The sequence below is a fragment of the Sphaerodactylus townsendi genome, linkage group LG14, assembly GCF_021028975.2.
Source record: "Sphaerodactylus townsendi isolate TG3544 linkage group LG14, MPM_Stown_v2.3, whole genome shotgun sequence".
Lineage (NCBI taxonomy): Eukaryota > Metazoa > Chordata > Lepidosauria > Squamata > Sphaerodactylidae > Sphaerodactylus > Sphaerodactylus townsendi.
This window is the reverse complement of record NC_059438.1, coordinates 22661085-22680990: the sequence shown is the minus strand read 5'-3', so window position 1 is coordinate 22680990 and position 19906 is coordinate 22661085. Positions and strand designations below refer to the sequence as shown.

The window sequence follows — 19906 nt, the reverse complement described above, 5'->3', positions numbered from 1 at the left end:
AAGGTCGAGGGTGGGTGTGGTTTTCCTGGAAGAGAATCTGTTTGCTTGGCGGTTGGGTTGTGGGCAGTTTGATGCGGAGTCTGCATCTACTGGGCCAAAACAAAGAACGGGGCGATGGTGGGTAGGTTGAAGCTGTGAACAAATGGACTCTTCAGAGAGGGGAAACACGGAAGGACAGCCACTGTGCATCTTTCAGGGCACCCTCAGAGAGTAGGCAAAGCCACAGTGATCAATCTCATGCTGATACCAGCGTAGTGTAGTGGTTAAGAGCAGGTGGATTCTAATCTGGAGAACCGGGTTTGATTCCCTGCTCTGCCACTTGAGCTCTGGAGGCTCACTTATCTGATGAATCAGATTAGCTTGTGCACTCCCAACACATGCCACCTAGGTGACCGTGGGCTAAGCACAGTTCCTCTGAGCTCTCTGAGCCCCCCCCCCACCTCACAGGGTGTTTGTTGTTGGGGGGGGAAGGAGATTGTAAGCCCCTTTGAGTCTCCTTATAAGAGAGAAAGGGGTGATATAAATCCGAACTCTCCTTCTACCATAGTCTTTGCCGCATGTCAGGTATAGATTGACAAAGAGGCATCTGTCTCCTTTCAGAATTGCATTACAGATGCATTCATCTTGGAAGGTGCTGCAGTAGAGTAAATTTTCCCAAAGCAGCTGAGTTTACAAATTTACAAGCAAAGTGCCTTCCAAGGAAGTGAAGCTAATGCCTGCTAATTTTGCAAAGAAATTAAGGTGACTTCGCTGTACCTGGGCTTCTGCTTCAGTCTGAGCCAAGCCTTCTCTGGTAGCTCAGATTTAGCAAGGTTTTGCTTGTGTGCTAGCATGCGATCACTTAGATAGAAGCAATGGTCAACATTGTAGGAGCCAGCAGGGCAGGAGAGGCTGTGATTTTCCTGACTTTTTGCTCCTGGAGGTGGGGTCTGTGGGTCTGTGTGCACATATGCAGAAATGGATTAAAAGAGGAGATTCGGCTCTGGGGATCTAGCCTTAAACTATCTCTGCTTGCTCTTCCTGAAAACTGTACCAAACAACATAGTCTGAGCCTATAATATCACAACTCTTAAGTGGGGGCGGCCGCCTATCCTGCTGACATAGGGGTGGACCTGGATGGACCTTGGGTCAGAATTGTTGCAGGAAGTGGAGAACTGGCACCAGCTAGTCCTTGGCTATTTTTGGCTGCCTCATGAGGTCTGCCAAAGAATGGTTTGCCAAGCCAAACATGACCCACCTGCTTCATATCATGACTTATCTGGTACTGGACACACCCACAGTTTTTGCAGTTGTTTGAAACTGGCCTATCGAGCCCTTAGTGGTTTATCATACTTAGTTGGTGGGCTGCATTTGGCTAAGAGCAGCGGTTCTCAAAATGTGGAACAGCCCCATCTTGAAGGGCATGGAACACTCTAAGAGGCAGAGAGGAATAGGATCCCGAGGCAAGGGGAGCCTTTCTCACCTTGCCAGGCAAAATATGGTTGTGTTGCTTGTTCCCTGGCAGATATCACACATTACTCCACATTGGGCTTGTGGAGGCTTCTTGGCCTTTGCAAAACAATTTAGGCTCAAGGGCCTCTTTGCTTTCCATGTGCTGTTTCACTGTGTGCTGTGTGCTGTTTCCAAATTGTCCTATTCTGTGTTTCTTCAAATGGAGTTGGAACAGAGCCGTGCATATTTTTACATGCAGCAGTAGGCAGTATGCACACAACTGTTCTGCAAGGACCACTGTGGAACAGGTGGCTGCTGCCTGTGTTGGGGGTGGTGACAGAAACCCATTTAGAAGGGTTGGGTGGAAGCTCTCAAAATGAGAGAAGCACTGGGATGCCAATTGACCCTGCTGGTACTAAGCGCAAGACCAAGTTATCTGTACTTTCCACCCCTTACTACAGGGCAGGGCTGTCTAGTCAGCTAGAGTTCTGCCTTTTAGCGGTCCTGGCCTGTATAAGCATCGATGATTCTCAAGGGAAAGTTCTGTTCCTTGCTTCTTCCATCATTTGCAGATGGCCAGGAGCAGTCCGAGTCAAAGTGTGTTTCTTGTGTAGTAACCAAACACTCTTGAGCACAACTTCCCAGGTCACTAGAAAGGAAGAAAGGTCAGGAAACAAAGACATCTTCTATCAGTCCAGTGTTTCTTGGTAACCACAAAGCTCTTAGCACTTTTAAATACACAAGGTTGTTTTTTGTTTTTGTTTTTACTATTTATCACTGTTTAGCTAACTGCTTTTTTGTGTCTTGGCACAGTGCATCCTGTTGCAAGCAGTTGTTTTCACACGTGTACTGAATAATGCACTTTAATCCACTTTCAGTATCCTTTGCAACGAGATTTTACTGTGCGAAATGTCAAAATCCACTGGTAAGTGATTGGTAGAAAGCACTGAAAGTGGATTGAAAGTGCATTATTGTTCATTGTGTGATTTTAGAAGGTCTGGTCCCTGAAGAACTAATGGTTTTAAGGTCCTGTGTATATTTTTGTGTTACTATTTGCAGAGTTCAGTCAGTTTTCCATTTTGCTGATGAAGAGATATGTGTAACTCAAAAACTTGCATTTCCTTTACTGACTAGTCCAAAAGAGATACACCTCATTAGATCATGCAAGGGGATCTGTGGCATGAGGGCTGGCTGCCATATCAAGTTTATCTGTAACTTCTCTGTGATTCATACTGCACTTTCAGTTTTCAGTGCAAGTAAACTAGTGCTTTGACTGTATATTGAGGATAGTTAATGCTATCTCACATATTCTTGTGCTGAACTATAGAAAAGGCAGTGCATTTTTGAAAAGAATATTCTGTTTAGTCTGTGGCTTGCTGAAATCCAGAGTACACAATGTTGGCTCCACTGTGGTTTGCCTTCTTGTCAGTGGAAAAATTCTCATTGTAAGTGGCAGAATTCACAGTATTAGAGCTACTTCTAGCAACGAACCAATTAATAAACTGTTACTGCAAATACATCCTGAGATAGAACCTAACATTCAGGCTTCACTGTAGTTTGGGTTCAGTTCCAGAAGCTGTTATGTGTACCAAAACTAAATTCTGGAATGTGTGAATGAATGCCAACGTGACTGTCTCAGGGAATGCGCAGAATGCGTTTTCCTTACCACTGAAGCAACACAACTTTACTCTCATGTCAAAGACTGAGGGGCCAGAACTTCCAGGTAAGAAAAGCATAGCTTCCAGATGGGCCTTGAACATCATCAAAGTGCTCTTGAAATTACCCAGTGCCTGCACTTAACAGTGAAGCTCCACCTCTGTTGAGAAACCCATTCTTTCTGTCTCTTAGAAGAAGAAGAGTTGCCTGAGTCCCAGCTCCTAGCCTAAACTGATCTCTGTTGTGCATTCTTCCTGGGTGGCTTAATTGAATGGGCATGATTTGATTAGCCCACAGAGCACTCTCCCATCCACCATTTGGAAGTGGGTGTAGAGTAATTGAATCTTGTTCCTTGGGAGAGGCAACAGGGCCCAGCTTGTGCAGTGCCCTATCAGGGGAGCGAGAGAGCAAGCCCTGGAGCCTTCAACAGTTAAGTGCTGTTCCTGTCTGAGATAACATTGCAGGGGAAAGAGCTTCTGTTGACAGAGGAGGAGGAGAGCAGGCCAGGCCTGGACTAGAAGGGAGAGAGATTGGCAGGCTGGCTTTCAAGGGGGAGGAAAAGCTAATGTGCTAAGCTGGTCTGAGGCAGACCAAAAAAAGGATGCAGAATGGGGAGTTGTTGGGTTAGGGGGGATGAGAGAAGAAAGGTAAGAAGAATCATGGACTCCTGTAATAGATCCCCCCCCCCCCCACACACACACAGCACTTTACATTCAGGAGGATGGGTATCTCTGTGTGGGCACTCAGCAATCTATTCCTGTTAGTCCGAGAAACATTAAATCGGCACCAGAGGCAGGAAGAGTTCAAAGATTTCGATGTTTATTTATTTACAAGGAAACTGAAATAAATCAGAAGGGTTTTAAGTCAAGAATCCCATTAATAGGCATATGCAAGAAGCTGGTTCAGAGAAGATACTTGTTTACAAGATGTTTCAATATCTTTAAATTGCTGTTACAGGTGTAACTCTGGCCACTAAATCTGGTGCCTTCCAGTTTGTTAGTCACATTTAAAAAAAAAAACAATCCTACCCCTCAGGAGGTGTTTCTCTTACTGTTTGGAAATATCTAATACTAGTACTGACAAGCCTTAATTCCTCACTTCAGTTAAGTGTAACCGACACAGGTCCTAAACCACTAACTCCTAGACTATCTTCCTTATCTGAGACGCCTGTTTCACAAAAGGCTTACCAGAGAAGGACTGGTGGTTTTCCTCCAGAAAACCTACTTGCTCTGTTTACACTTCCGCCACCCTCAGAAGTTTCACTGCCCCATCTCTGGATGAGTTCTCCTCAGAGACACTAAACCAAGTCACCAGTATGATTAATTAGGGTTTCTGTGTAATGGTTGCCTACAGGACCTTGACACCAGCTCCTTCCCTTGACACCGTCTGCCCTTATTGGTCCTTACTCCGAGTCACTCAGCTCTCACAGAACTGACCCTCAGCCTCCAGAGCACGGATATCTTATCAGAATCACTCACTCACTGGCGTTCCCCACAGTTCTCTCCTCAGCACCCACTGCCTTTGGGTTAAGAATGTCCAGCAATTCTCTGTAGCTCACAACATTCTAAGGTCAATATGAGCTTAAGTGGCAGCATATGTTACAACTCCCTTCTGAAAAGAGAGAGCAGGGTCAACTGTTTAATTCCAGTGCTTGCATACTAGAGATAAATTCTTAGAGATTTGGCTGCTGTCTGTCTCTGGTCTTTGCATCTAGGCTTAAAGCCTTAGCCAGAGATGGAGAATTGGCACGTTGGGATCTGGATGTGGTCACGCTGGGTGACAAAGTGGAGCCTTGATATGCATTGGGGAGATGGCCAAGTTCGGCAGCCCACAGCTATTTGTTTCATAATCTTTGTGACCTTTGTGCTTCCACACTGCTGTCTTGTGCTGTATATGTCAAGGACCTTGTTTAAGAGGCTGCTGTGTAGATGTTGAAAATACATTGCCCCAGGAATAATCTCAAATTGGCCACATTAAAAAAAATACAGCAAGTAGCAAAGTTACATTCCACCAGTGGGGAAATGTGCAAACTGGGAGTGTGGTTGTTTTTGCTTGCAGGATATGGAGATTGCTTCTTTCATTCGCTTATGTATTTTTACTTGCTGTGGCATTGTATAAGGGCTGTGGAAAGTTGGACATGCTAGAAGCTGGGACGAAAGAAGGTATTGATTGCAGGGCAGAAGAAGAGTAATGTTTTGGTGAGCAGGGGGATTTATGTGAGAGTGGGAGGAGGGAGAACATTTTTTGGCTACTCCACTGAGAATTTCACCTGATAGCTACACCTTTCATTTTCAGCCTGCTGTCTTTCTTCCTTTCTTCCTTTCTTCCTTTCTTCTTCTTCTTCTTCTACTACTACTACTACTACTACTACTACTACTACTACCTTCTAGATTTTGCATTACAAGCCTCACTCCAGATTTTGGGCTGTGGCTATTGCCCTGTGGATCTCTTAACACACATTTTTGTGCTGGCTTGAGTTTGCCTTTAAGTTCCCTTTTCTCTGTTTCCCTCGTGTGCTTTGTTCCTACCTTTCCATGGGCATTTTTTAAACTGGGCAGCCTCATACAAACAGCACCCGCACTACCAATCCCAGAATGATTTCTGCAGCTAGAGAACTTTGGAGGTAAGGCTTATTTGATAGAAGAGCTCCTTCCCGCATGTGGTGGGAGGTAAGGAGGATCTTGCTTGACCATAAAAGAAAAAGATTCAAAATCCAAGTTGGCCTGGGTTGGTGTAGTTCAGGAGGTTGGTGTAGTTCAGGATCTTGTTGGGTGCAGCTGTTTCTGGGGTGAAACGCAGCCACAAGATAACATTATATGGCTGTGTAGTAAAATAGATGAACGAATGGAACCCAATTGACTGGTTCTTGGCTTTAGCATCTCTTGTCTTACAGTTGAAAATCAAATTGGCAAATAGGTCTGTGGTTGGGTTTCAATACAGCTCTGGGGAAAACAGCATAAGTATGTGATTTTCTGTAGTCTTGGGCTGACTTATGATAAACCTGCTTCAAGGGGGTGGGGGTTTGCCTAAGGCAAAGACTCTGTGCTCTAATAGCAAGGGAGCCATAAAGCTTGCATGACTTGCAGTAGAGAGTTGGTTATTCAGATGCAGTTGCATAGAATGGGCGGTGGTAAACAGACCTGGGCACATGTGAAGAAACTCTGGCAATGATTCTTTCTGACCAGGCTTGGAGATCCCCCCCCCCCCCCCACACACACACACAAATGGAAAGTGGAATTTTTTGAAAACACCAAAAATATGAAGCTTTTCCTTTCAGAGAAAATGGATTTAATTGGGAAAATCCAGCATGAGCATTACATAGTGAGATATACTACATCCTGTGCTTGGGAATACTCTGTGAAGGTGACGTGGGTTCCTCTTGTTCAGCAGATAGTCCCAGTTACAAGCAATGTTTTGCTGTTTCTTTTCAGGCAGAATGCTTTGTGGATGGGGCTGCTTTGCATCCGGACTGGGGAGCATGCTGGCAGCAGCAGAGAATGGCTGTATTACAAAGTGTCTTGAGCTGCAAGGATCAGCTGAATCTCACATGCCGTCTGTCCTCTGCATGAGTGTGGGCGCATGAGCATGCGACTTGGGATTGGGAAAGCGCTGGGTATCCTCTTAGAGAAGTCATGTTCTCAAGAAGAGTTGAAACACTTTCTCTTTGCAGGGGCAAGAGACCCCAGGTGCCCAAGTCTTTGGGGTGTCCTGTATTTGTTCACAAACATTTCTTTCTCTAGTAATAAAAAATTACTGAGAAGGGGTGATTAGGGAATTCAGTCCTGTAGTTGAATTGGGGGGTCCTGCTGAGCTCAACTTTCCAAGGTATAATTATCCCAAAGGGGGTTGTCAAGGGGAAAGGAGACTGGATTTGGCGCTTGAACAGGGACCAGCGGAAAATGTGCTGGAGCTATTAACTAGTAATTATAGAGCACCAAAGTAGCAGGCCCAGAATCTGGTGTCTGGGAAGAACTGGAGATGAAAGGCAGCAGCGGTAATTACGGAATCCGCAGGAGGCAGGCAGAGAACTGATAAGTAATGCTTCTTGAGCCGTTTATTGGGCATTTGGGGATGGGCTGCAGGGGGAGGGGACGCAGATGCCATGTTTAACAGAATAGGAGAAACTTGCATTTTATGTCCGTTTTCAGAGGCTATAAGCATCAAATCATTATTTTGGGCTTTTGTTGGTGGGTGAAGGCCAGAAGTAACAGAAGAGTCTCTGTGGATGTAAAGTCCTGGGGCAGCTCTAGGAAAATGAAGAGGGAGACGAGGAGCAAAAGTATTATATTTTCTCACCTTTAGTTTTCTTTATATTTGCTGGAATTTGGGGGGGGGGCGTAAGTGGTTTGAAAGTCCATTATCGAGATTGTTTGCAATTACAAGTAATGGTTAAGTCGGGTGCGGGGAGGGAGGGGTCAGCCTGTCTTCACAAGGTTCTGCGTTTGTGGTAGAACATGCTCTCGGGTCCACTCTCACAGAACCTTGTGCAGCAAAATAAATGCACATGTTCAGCAAAATAAATGCACGGACAACTCCTCCCTCTCTGCCCTCATCTATCACTGATCTGCATCTTTTTATTCCCAGCTTTCTAGTAATGAATTTATATGAGCTTATTACAGGCCTAGCCAGTGAGTGAAGGCCAAATTTAATAATTGCTGGTTTAATGAGAGTGGAAGGGAAAGCTGGGGGACAAGTTCAGTGCCTCCCAAAGTTGTAGGAGCAAAGGTGGGGAGAGGCTAGATCAGGGTTAGGGAACCTGCGGCTCTCCAGATGTTCAGGAACTGCAATTCCCATCAGCCTCTGTCAGCATGGCCAATTGGCCATGCTGGTAGGGGCTGATGGGAATTGTAGTCCACGAACATCTGGAGAGCCGCAGGTTCCCTACCCCTGGGCTAGATCTTCTGCTCTGGCAGGAGACACCCATCTCAGCCTCCTGTTGCTCCCTGGAAAATGGTGGGAGTTGGAATGGCAGTGGCAAACACAGAGGTGGGGAGTGGCAGCCATAAATGTGATGTTCCAGAGTGTGCCCTTCCATTCCCAGCAATTCAGTTAATCAGGTGGCCGCCATTTTCTGCAGGCACAGTGTCTGTTCTTGCAAAGGAGAGGGTCACCCTCTGCTGTCCCTGGCTTTCCCAGCATCACACCCTCATGCTTTTCCCAAAGGCCCTCTGAGCTCCTGCCACTCCCTGATGCTTAAGTAAAAGCATCTTTGTATCAGAAACCTAGCCACCGTGAGCATCCAGTCCCAGATGTGAAAGAAGGGCATGAGGGCATTTGCTGCTAAAACATCTGTCTAGAATCACCAGATCATCTAGAATCTTGTGAAACATGCCTGGGGACCTACTGACCTTTTGTAAGATGAGCTCATCTGAAATATTGGTTGAGGATAATCCGACATTTTGCCAACAAAAGCTGTAATCTGTGACCTGTCTGCATTAATGCAAGTTAAGCGCTTCTGCAGGTATGTGCTTATTTTGCATAATTTAAAACACATCCGCTAGCTGCATAGAAGGGAGAAAGGCTGATTAGGGCAGTGAATCCCGCCCACTAAACAAAGGAAAATCTTGTCCAGACTCCTTTTCTGGCTTCTGGGATTTCCTTAGGCATAGTTCCAAACTGATAATCATAGATCAGGTTAGAAAGTAAGAAATTTCAGGTTTGAAACTTAGGCACTAGTAACATGATTTTGTTTCAGAGTGAAAGCTGTAGTTCTCAGGAATTCTGTGCCTAATGCATAAAATTTGTATTTGCATTGTGTGAGCCCCGTGGCGCAGAGTGGTAAGCTACAGTACTGCAGTCAAAGCTTTGCTCACAACCTGAGTTTAATCCTAAGGGAAGGCAGGTTCAGGTAGTCACCCTCAGCCTTCCATCCTTCCAAGGTCAATAAAATAAGTATCCAGCTTGCTGCAGGAAAAGTATAAATGACTGGGAAGGCAATGGCAAACCACCCCGTAAGCATAGTCTACCTAGTAAATGTCATGGTGTGAGGTCAGCCCATGGGTCATTAGTAATCCGGTGCCTGCATAGGGCACTTACTTTTACCTGTGTGAGCACTGGGAGGGGGGTGGGGGTAGACATTATCTGTTCAAAAGAATGTGTTGACTGTGCTTAGTGGGCTGACAAACTGTCAGCCAAGAGGAGAGGCAGGTTAGTTTAATTAATAATCAAATGAATGTCTGATGATGGGAAAGAGCTGCCAAGCTAACAAGGGACTAGAATCTCTCCCACCTTGAGCATGCAGTCTCTACTGTACCATACCACAGAAAGATGGATTCCTACCCCAGCGCTTTTTAAGGCAGCTGGATGAGATTTGCTTCCTGAAAAGAGGTATAAAGGAAGAATGTGAGTCCAGCAGCACATAAAGTGATTAAGTGTGATATATGCTCACTCTCCTCCCTGTAATTGTGGGAGTGGTGTGTTTCAGGGCTCTGTGCCATGGATGGTTTGGCCCACATGGCAGATTTTTTCACCTGGCCTTTCTCGGAAAGGATGGGTTGCTGTGGCAATGGAAGACTATCCCAGGTTGTAAGATCACTGTCTCATTGAACATGCTATAAAGCAACTGCTATGTGCTATTGGCAATCTTGCCACTGAGAAGAGCACTTGAACATTTTACCTGAAAATAAGCTATGTGAAGAACTGGCCACGTTTCAAATCTGCCGTGAGAACTGAATCCACCTTGTAATTGAGCCCACTTGGATGCGAGGACTCTTTGAGGTCTGGCTTGTGTTAAGAGCCCCTTCAGCTACCCCTCAGGCCTTCCCTACTCTCCCTTCCAAGGCAGTCCTGTACCAGGGGGATTCTGCACACCCCCTCGCTGCACACCGCTCACCCTGTAATTCATACTGAAGAGCGATTCTAATTTTAGCTGCGCTAATGAAGCTGCTCATTTGAAATTCTATTTTAAGTGACCCAACATCAGCAGTGCAACTTTCAAAGGCAGGAGGGAGCCTGTGGCTCTTGATGGCTGGGGTGGGGGTACTAAAGGTGATCATACAACTAGGCGGTTTGCTGGGAGCATTGTTGGGGGGAGGGTGCAGAGGGAGACGAGTCTGGCAGTCTGGAACTGCGAGGTTCCACGCAGACACTTAAGTCCAGCTCTAGGGATTCTCCCCGTCTGAGGTTTCATTGGAGATACTGGAAGTGAAAGATTCGAAGGGACATGGAATAGAGAAGGTGCTAAACATGTTGGGAGTGAAAGAGCTATATTATCAGAGAGACCCTGTGAAAGACAGCTAGCCATGTAACATGATATGGGATGAGAAGGGGAGCCAGAATAGGTCGTGAAACACTGGCATGTGTGCTAAGATTGTTCAGTTAACACTTGACTGAAGAGGTGGCTGCCTGGTGGGGGTCATTCCTCTGCCCCTGCACTTGTGCATGAAGAAAGGTGATCCTCCTTGCAGATCAGGTCAACAGTGAGTGAAGCTGGGTGGTTTCCCTTTAACCTGCCCATCCGGCTAAGTGTTCATGTGTGCTGCTCATGGTAATTGTTGCTGACTGCATGCCAGCTAGTGGGGGACACATGTCCACTTGATAATCCACTGTTTGTGCGCATCATTTTTCCTCTGCTGCTTTTGCTGGCAGTGCTGAGACCATGGAAGGGTCAACTTCCCAGATCAATGCAAGCTTAGGCATGCTCAATAAAAGTCTACCCTGTAATGGGTGCAGGGAAGCCTGCATTTATGAGGTGGAGTCAAGTCCTCAGAGCAGCTGCTCTAGGCCTGCATGGTAGCTTTCTTGCTGTGGGCAGTTGCTGCTTAGTTGGGTCATGAGATCACTTTCTCCCAGGGGTGGCAGAGAGCTCTGTAGTAAAACCTGTCTTTCTTTCTTTGGCTGAGAACCATTCAAAGTCTAGCCAGGACCATATTCTAAGCCCATTTTTAAAAAAATATTGAATTTTTCTCAAACAATGCAAATTCCCCAGTATTTGCTTATTCTGTATAATTTGTTGTTTCCAAAATTTCTGTGTGAAGATATCAAACTGGAAAGAATTTGTTGACCTGGATAGCCCAGCCTAGCTCCATTTTTTAATCTAAGCAGGGTCAGTCCTGTTTAGTTCTTGGATGGGAGACCACCAAGGGCATCCAGGGTCACTATGCAGAAGCAGGCAGTGTTGCCTTGAAAACCCTTCAGAGTTGCCAGAAATGGACTGTGACCTTCTACCACCAGTAGAGTTTGCCAAGACCCTCGCTTCTTCTCTTGCATCCTCTCTAAGCTACATTCGTCATCACAGACTTGAAGGACCACTCTTTCTTCAAAACTCTGGGAGAAGTAGGGTGGAAGCCTGTGCTGGGAGAAGTAGGGTGGAAGCCTGCCCGACTCTATATGTATTGCATGAGAGTAACTTTACAACAACTTGTCAGTTCTGTTCATCTCCCTGGGCTGTTCAGGGGCCAAATATTGACTGTTGGGAGTCAGGTAGCTTGATGTATTGATTGAGTGCATCAAGGGACTGAGGCCTGGACTGGCAGCTGTGTTCTGCATTATAGATCAAGTTCTGAGCAAGACATGGCCAAACACAAATGATCAAATGTTTTGTGGAATCCCCATCATGTCCTGCTTTACTTCAGGATTTTGCATGACATTGCTAGTGAGCATGTTCATGCAACCAAAACTCTGGAATTCCTAGGCAGGCTTATCTGGCCCCCTCTATCAATGTCCTCTTCTACTAGCAGGTGAAAAACGGTTTTGGTTTTATTTTAGGGGTCTGGTCCTTACAGTCTCTTCTTCCTGTTGATATTTTGGTTGATGTTTTTACAAATATAATGTAATTTAAAATTTTGGTTTTTAATGTCTCTAAAAATTGCAACCTTGTACATAGTCTGACTTCTTGAGAGGAAGTTACCACAGCTGGCTGCTGTTCTCTTTGAAACATTCTGAAATATTAAATCCTAAGCCAGGGAGATTGAATTCATTTGTCTCGATTGGGAGTGAGGGAGAAAGGTTGCCTCAGCTGGCTTGCGGGCCTCATAAGCCCCCTCAAGAAGCTGGATCCATCCTCTGGGCCACATGTTTCATACCTCTGCCTAAGTCATCTGTTGTTCTGTTCTCTTTCCACCCTCCAAACAGATCAAGAGGCTGTGGCAAAGGCCTGACTGTCAGCACTTTGATTTCCTTAACTGGTTTTTGAGGGGGGACTCCTATAGATACCTGTAGTGCTGTGGCATTTGATTCATTGTTATTTTGTTTCCTTGGAGGTGTGCTTTCTGTAAAAGTTCAGAGCTTTTGCGCAAGCGAATGGTTCCTGGCAGTGCTACTCTCACTGGATGGCAAAAAGACTCTCTTGCCTCGGTTGAGATCTTAAAAATTGTTCTACGCCTCCGTTAAGGTTGCTTTTTTCTTTTTGGATACTTTCATTCAGATTAGAAAAAGGGGGGTCTTTGTAAGCAGTCGGACTCCTCCTTCCGATAAGAGTTTCCATGAAAGCACTTCATTGCTTAAAATATAGTTATGGTTTTATTATTTTTTTAAAATAAAAACCAGTTTTAATTGTACAACTGCCTGCTGATTTAAGAGTTTTCATGCAGGTCTGTCCTGGTATGCATAGGTTATTAAACTCAGTTACCTAATTCCCTCAACTAAAATGGAGACTGACAACTACAGGTAACCTCCTTTCTTCTCCATATGTCTGAGCCAAGCTCAGAAGCCAAAGAATGTATCCAGCTACTAGAAAATGGACATGCTACAAGTTTCCATCTTGCTGAAAGTGTCCGAGAAAGTAGCTGTTCAGATCTTCTAGTTCCTGTCCATATCCTGTCCATGATTTCCCTCCCTTGCATTCAGGGTCCAGCCAGAAGACTTATATGGCCACCAGCAATGGGGCAACAGAATTACAATATGTCTGACTTACTAGCGCTCCTGTTGTACCCAAGTGTTGGTTAATACTGACATTTTCCCTCTGCGGCTCCAATTTGAGCACATCTGAAACACAGCCTAGATAGATGTGCATGACGTTTCTCCAGGTTGCCTGAATCTGTCTACTCTGCCCTACGAGAGTGCTGTGTGTGACCAAGTGAAACCTTGGGGAGGGAGCAGGCAATAATTTTTGACAGCAGAACAACAGCCTTGTTTCTATTTTGTTCCCTGCTGCCCTCATTTTTCCCCCTCTTTCCATCTTGTCCTAGAGGGAAGTGTGTTTCTGACTAATTTATTTTCTTGCACTCTGTTTCTGGGGCAAGGGCGTGGAGAATTTTGGAGAGGTGATGCTCTGTCCTGTGTTAGCTCTGCAGAAGGAGGAGTGAAGGTCCATGACTTTATCTCTTAGACAAGTGTTTAGGATAAGCGACTCCAATCATTTCAGACATGCCCCTTTCCTTCTAGTTATACAGGGCCAAATGCAGAAAGCAGCAGCAGCAGATTTGCTTGTTTGAGTAATCTTGTCGTCTCCTACTGTATAGTAGCAAGAATGATGCACTTATTTGCCCTGACAAAGTTGAGAGGCTGTATTGCTCTATATATCACATGGCTGATCCTGGGTAGGACCAATAACTCTCCTCTGCATTCCTGTTCCACTTCCATCTCTCCTTTTCGGTATAGCTGTCCTTTTTCTTCAGTTAAACTGGTCCTAATGTTATTACTGCTCATCCTTTTTGAGCTCCATTTTTCTAGCTGCCCTTGCGAAGCACTTGGGGGGCCCTGGTAGGAACTTGCTAAGGGGTCCTGGGTAGTAAAAATGGCCATTCTCTCCCACTGCCTTGGTCCCACCTTAGCCATTAACTCCTGCTTGTGTCTTCAATGCCAAGTTTGACTCTGGGACGACATGACTGACTCCTTCTCTCCCAGTGACATGGATTGTTTTTTTCTTCATTGTTTCAGGCATGAGCCATGAGCCAAAGTCACCTTCTCTAGGAATGCTTTCAACAGCGACCCGGACCACCGCCACTGTCAGCCCCCTGACCCCTTCTCCTCTCAATGGCTCCCTTGTGCCCAGTGGCAGCCCGGCAGCCAACAGCACTTTGTCAGTCCAATCAGCGCCCTCTTCCAGCTTTGCCGCCGCCCTGCGCAAGCTTGCCAAACAGGCTGAGGAACCCAGAGGTAAGAGAGAGGGGAAAGGTGGGCATCTGGCCTCTTGACCCTGAAGCAGAGGGGACTTTACAGGGAGGTGCTAAGGAGGGACATCTTTTGCTGTCAGCAGCAAACAGGGAGGGGGTGTGGCTCTGGAGTTCAGTGGCTCAGCGTCTCAAAAGATCTGACTCAGACTACTAAACGCTCCCCCCACCCTTGGGAACCCAATTTTAAGCTTTCCCCCCTGTCTATGACTCTCCTAGGCCTTAATTCTTCTTTTTATATATTACATAATTCATATGTTTAAATGAATAGTGGAGCACACAATGCACTTCAAATGCTAAAAACCCAAAAATGTCCAGTGAGAAGTGCAGCTTAAAGATAATTAAAAGAGAACAATAATCCAGATTTGATGAGAGTCCAGAACAAGACAGAACACCAATACCTGCATACATCAAGAAAAATGAACACATTCATGCTCATAAACCAAGTGCATTTTGCATGTGCACTATAAACTATCTTGCATTTTAATCTGCCATTTCAGTCAGACACCATCATCTCCCCACCCCCCCACCCCCCCCAATCATGTCTGTAAATTCAGTGAATCAGTGAGAATGCTCAGGGTATTGCTACATTCCCCATCAATCCTTTTGGCTCCATGATCTGCTAATGACTGCTGTTTTTCATGGCACTAGCCACACAAGGTGAGCTTTCAGGTGGTGGTCAGAATAGCTTCTGCCAAACTAACAGCAAAGAGGGCTTTATAATAGGTATTTCCCCCTCATATGCTAGGAATTCCAAGGCCTTCCTTCCACAGATTTATTCTCTTCTTCTTTCGCAAAGCCCTGTGGCTTTTTCAGTGTTTGTTAAAGCGTACAAATGACATAATCCCTGCCCGGAGGATTAGGAGAGTCAAGAGTTGACAATGGTCATGACATGGGTGGGAAAAAATGGGTCAAAGATTGTCAGAGTGAAAAATTGAAATCAAGCTGGGAGATTCAGCTTGCAGTAAGGAAGAAAGAAAATGCTTTGCTCAAGAAGTTGACCTTGTGGGTGGATTTGTAGGATGAAGGTGCAGTGACTTGATAAATGGAGGCAGAGAGAGGCTGGCCCAGATATCAAGTACTGTGGCTGCATTCTTTTATCAGAGCTTTCAGCTTCTTTTCGAGTTCTGTTGTCTCTGTTCCGCATTTTAGGTCAAGTACAGATTGGTAGTTTTTCATCTTTTACAGAAAATCACCCATCAAAAGTTGGCATCATTCACAACCTGTCCTGTGATATGGTACGATTTGTGTCCACTTCCTTACCCCTCCCACCTACAAAAGCTTCCCCTTCATTAGCTAAAGCACAGTCAGTCTTTTCTTCCTATCTGTTTTTTTTCCAAAGGGGACAACTCCTGGAGAACCTGCTGGCAGGGACTTTTTTCAAAGCCTGCTTTCTGTTGTTTTCTGTATCTGATGGAGATGAGGGAGGGACTTAGATGCATCTCAATGCTAAAAGATAAAGGTTTAAGGGTCTCAGTTCCCAGTTAAGTGCTGGGGAACGCCTGACATGTTTTTTTGTGTGAAAGAGGGGAGGACGAGCAGAGCAGGCTTGGCATTCTGAAAGCACCGAACCTACTGGGTAATGGCCTGGTAGCTCCTGTTGGCTGGCCTGCTTCTGTCCACAGTCAACCCCACGCCCTCCCTCTTCGTTCTGCTAAAATGCTCGTTTTATTTTTAGCTGTCGGATTTTGTTCTCCCCCTGCCGCTTGACGGGCTAATGTCTTTCCTCAGCATTGTGTCTCAAGGGGGCAGTTTAAAAATTCAATTCAGACAGAGTAATCCAAATGCCATATCATTTGCCGTACCCCGAGAGAAAGTCTGGAGCGAGAGTGAGCGCGGGAAAGAATCCGTCCTTTTCTCCTGCAAATAGGGCTCATCGCCACTGCCATGCTTCATTGAAATTTTATTTTTCCTAAGGCTCCTAAATGTGTTCTTTCATCATCCAAAGCTCCCCCGCTAAATAACAAAGTCAGCGGCTGCTGGGTGCCAGTTTGGTGAAATGCACATCTGAATATTTTTCTCTTTAATGGGCTATTTAACAGGAGCCCGGCTGAAGGCGGGCGCCTCGAAGCCAGCAGGAGGAGGTGGAGGTAGGAATTAGCAGAGAAGCAGAGGGAGGCCTGGTTGTAGTGGAAGAGGAGGGTGGGATGGGGGAAAGCTGGCTTTTTGCTAGCACAGACAGGAACAGCAAGGCGTACCAAGCCCTAGGCTTTATTTCCTTTTCACTGGAATGATTGCCTGCCCTGCATCTGTAAGCCCTGATCGTAAAGGCTGTCCAACTGTTCAGAGAAGAGGCAGAAAATAAGCAAGCCTGCATTAGAAAGTACTGTTTGAGCCTCAGCCCGGATTTCTGGGGTGCAAATTTAAGATCGTTTAATGCAGCATCAAGTGCATTGGACAAAGCTTCTGCCACAATAAATAAATCCATTAGTCTTTTCAGAGTATGAGCTTTTGAGACTCAAAGCTCCCTTCATCAGATACATCAGGTAAATGATGAAAGGACCTTTGACTTTCAAAGCTCATACCCCAAAAATCTTGTTGGTTTCTAAGGTGCTACTGGACTCAAATCTAGATGTTCAACACAGCTACCCTATGAAACTATTAACACAGTTTATTTATCATTTATTGTTCTCTTTAATAGCAACACTGTTATGCTCGAAGAGTAGTAAAACAATAGAACTTGGTACCACTGGTGAACTGGCACAAAAAGCAAGGATCATAGAGTCATCATGGTGTAGTGGGTAGAGTGTCAGATTAGGGTGTGACAGAAACAGGTTCAAAATCTTAATCTGCCATGAAAGCTCTTTGGGTAACTTGGGGCAGTCACTCTCTGTTAGCCTGACCTACCTTAAGGAGTGATGGTTGTGAAGATAAAATGGAGGAAGGGAGAATGTGCTCATTGGTAGGAAGAAGGATGTTGTCCTCCCTGACCACTTGTTGATGAGAAAAATGGCTACAAATAAATAAATAAATAAATACCCTGTACTCAGTTCTAATGAGTCAGGCATGTCTACCCCTTCTAGTTCCATATATAGGTGTGGTACTGTGCCTCTTCCAACCCCGCTCCCTCCTAACCCTTCCTCACTCCTCCAACCCTGCTCCCTCCTACCCCTTCCTCCTCCATCCTCGCTCCCGCTCTCCTGGGAGCGACTTGCACTAGAGGCCTCTACAGCCACAGGGTGAGTTAATGCTTTCCCTCTGGGGCGGGGATGCTGGCAAGGTTGACTGGTTGCCTGGAGCAGTCGCAGGTTGTCTTCCAGGGAAGACTAACCCTAGTCTGGGGCCCCTCCTCATTCTTCCGCGTAACCCTTGGCCCTGTCTCTCCCTGCCCTGGTCTCCGCATTCCTTGTCTTCCTCTCTCTCCTCAACTCTCCTTCAAATCCCCCATTCTGCCTCGGGCTGTCTCTTGGGCTCACTCCGCTTGCTGACTGGCTGCCCCACTCATCAGCCCACTTCCTTGCTCAAGGGTAGGGCGTGGGCCATGCCCCTACTCTGCAGGTGTGGCTGCTCCCCCGCCACGGTGACAGTCCTCGTGCCACATGCCGGGCCCTTGCTGCCTTGCCATATTGGCATGCTTTTGCTCCGCCCACCCCTGTGGGGGACCAAGCTGTGGCAGGGCTCTGGCTGGCAATCGTGAGAACCGCCTCCTCCTTGCCCTCCGGGGTATGTTGTGGATTTTTGGTCCAGAGTTGGAAGTAGGCCCCCGTACTGTTCTGTGACCCGTTCTGCTGTTCGGGGGGGGGGGTGAGGAGCCCCCAGCCCTCCCCCCCTGGACAATAGGTTAGCTACTCTCTTTTCTTGAGAGATACTTCAAGCCCAAGAAAGTTCAATTGTTTTCTGTAGCACGGTCTGGAAAAGCTCGAATAACTGTCTGGAACGTTTACATCCCAAATACTCCATCAACATGGTGTGTTACCAAAAAATTAAACAACTGTAGCATTAAAACAGTTAACCTGAAATTATGGCTATGATACAATAATACATTCTTAAAATATCCCACAAAAACCATTAATAGCAGCTTAAAACCAACAACAATCAGAAGAATAAAAGCAAGGTGAAAGAACAAGAAGACTGGAGGATTCCAAATAAAATGTTTGAGATTCAATTGGCAGCAATCTCAATAAAAATCAAATGGTGCAACAGCTAGCCAAAGGCTTGTAAGAATAAAAATATCTTCCACTGTCATCTGAAAGACTCAGGGCTTGCTGCCAAGTAAGGCTGGGTGGGGAGGACATTCCATATTCTCAGTGCCATAACACAGAACACCCTGCCTCTGGTGTTACCTCACCTCATGCCAACGTAGGACCTCTGGTAGTGATCTTAATAGGCAGGCAGATTTGTATGGGAGCAGATGGTCCTTTAGTAACCTGGTTCTGGGAAGTATAGTGCTTTAAAAGTAATAACCAGTAATTTGAATTGAGCCCAGAAGCAAACTGGCACCAAAGGGAGAGTTTTAGGTTGGTGCAACTTGTCTTCACAAGCAGCCTAATCCCTGCATTCTCCACCAGTGGACGCCTCAGGACAGTTTTCAAATGTGGAGGACATTGCAGAAGCCCAACTTGTATGTATAATCGGTGCACTTTGAGATTCTCTAGAAAAAAGTGGGGTTTAAAAACCAAGTCTTCTTCTTCTCTTCTGTAATCAAAGTTGGTGAAAGGCACTGTGCTAGAGAGGAGATTTTTGTCAGCAATCCCATATTTAAAAGCATTCACACATGCATTCATCTGAAAACCTGCTCACTCCATGAGTGCAACCAGAACAGGCAGATTCTGTTACCAGACTGACTTTGTTACCAGTCAGCAGTTCATTCTTATACTTAGTGAGTTGCAGTTTATTGGCCTTCATCCAGCCCATTACAGGGTATCCTCTGATCTACCTGACTCTGATGAAAGGGAGTGGGTGGGGACATTGAGTTGTGTCTTATTTGCACTGATGACAACTCTCCCAGCGCTTGTATGTAGATATTAAGGAACATATTGGGGACAAAAAAAGAACTCAGTGAGACGTTTTTACAGTGCTTTTCTAGCCAAGAGGCTGTCACTGTTTTCTAAAGAAGAATTCGGTATTATACCACACTTTTCTGTACCTTTAAGGAGTCTCAAAATGTTTTACAATCACTTTCCCTTCCTGCCCCACAACAACCCCCTTGTGAGGTAGGTGGGACTGAGAGAGTTCTGAGAGAACTGTGACTAGCCCAAGGTCTCCCAGCAGGCTTCAAGTGTAGGAGTGGGGAATCAAATCCGGTTAACCAGATTAGAGTCCACTGCTCTCAACCACTTTTTGCCTGGAACAAGCTATCAAGTTTAGAATAGAATTACCAGAGCACAGTGGCATCTGTTCAGTTGGCTGGCTGAATGGAATGAGCTGAATGGCATACTTCAAGAGGTCCAGAAGAATCAACAGGATCTTACTTCCCATCTCAGTTTCTTGATACAGATTTTCAGCGTGGGTAGCCAGGAGAATCTCAATCCCAAAACTAGGTTAGATGCCAGATTGAAATGGGTTTAGATAGTCCATTCCTTCCCAGAAAGCTTGGAACTGTACAGCTTTCACTCACTTGAGCACTTTGCTCAAGAAGGGGCTGTTTATAGCTGTTTGATTAAAAGCTGAAGATCCAAGGTGGGCTTCTTAGAAATAAAGTTCACAACTGCCTTCTTCAAGATGTTCGGAAACACGTTCTCTCTGAGTGAAGTGCTAGGGCCTGGTCCTCTTGTTGCCAGTTAGAGGTTTTGATTGCCTTGTTTTGCTGCCTTGTTGCCAGCTAGAGG

General features: G+C 45.7%; 1 protein-coding gene across 4 annotated transcripts in view; it reads left to right on the top strand.

Moving 5' to 3' along the window:
- The window catches only part of GSE1 (Gse1 coiled-coil protein), a 165092-nt gene that overhangs the window by 112767 nt on the left and 32419 nt on the right, over positions 1–19906 (top strand). For 3 of the 4 annotated variants that reach the window (XM_048515387.1, XM_048515388.1, XM_048515386.1), the window contains one exon: positions 13906–14124. The exons of the other annotated variant lie outside the window; for it this stretch is intronic. In XM_048515387.1, the coding sequence (XP_048371344.1) occupies positions 13906–14124 (219 nt within the window). Of the gene's footprint in view, positions 1–13905; positions 14125–19906 lie in introns of those variants that run through there. 4 annotated transcript variants of the gene reach the window in all.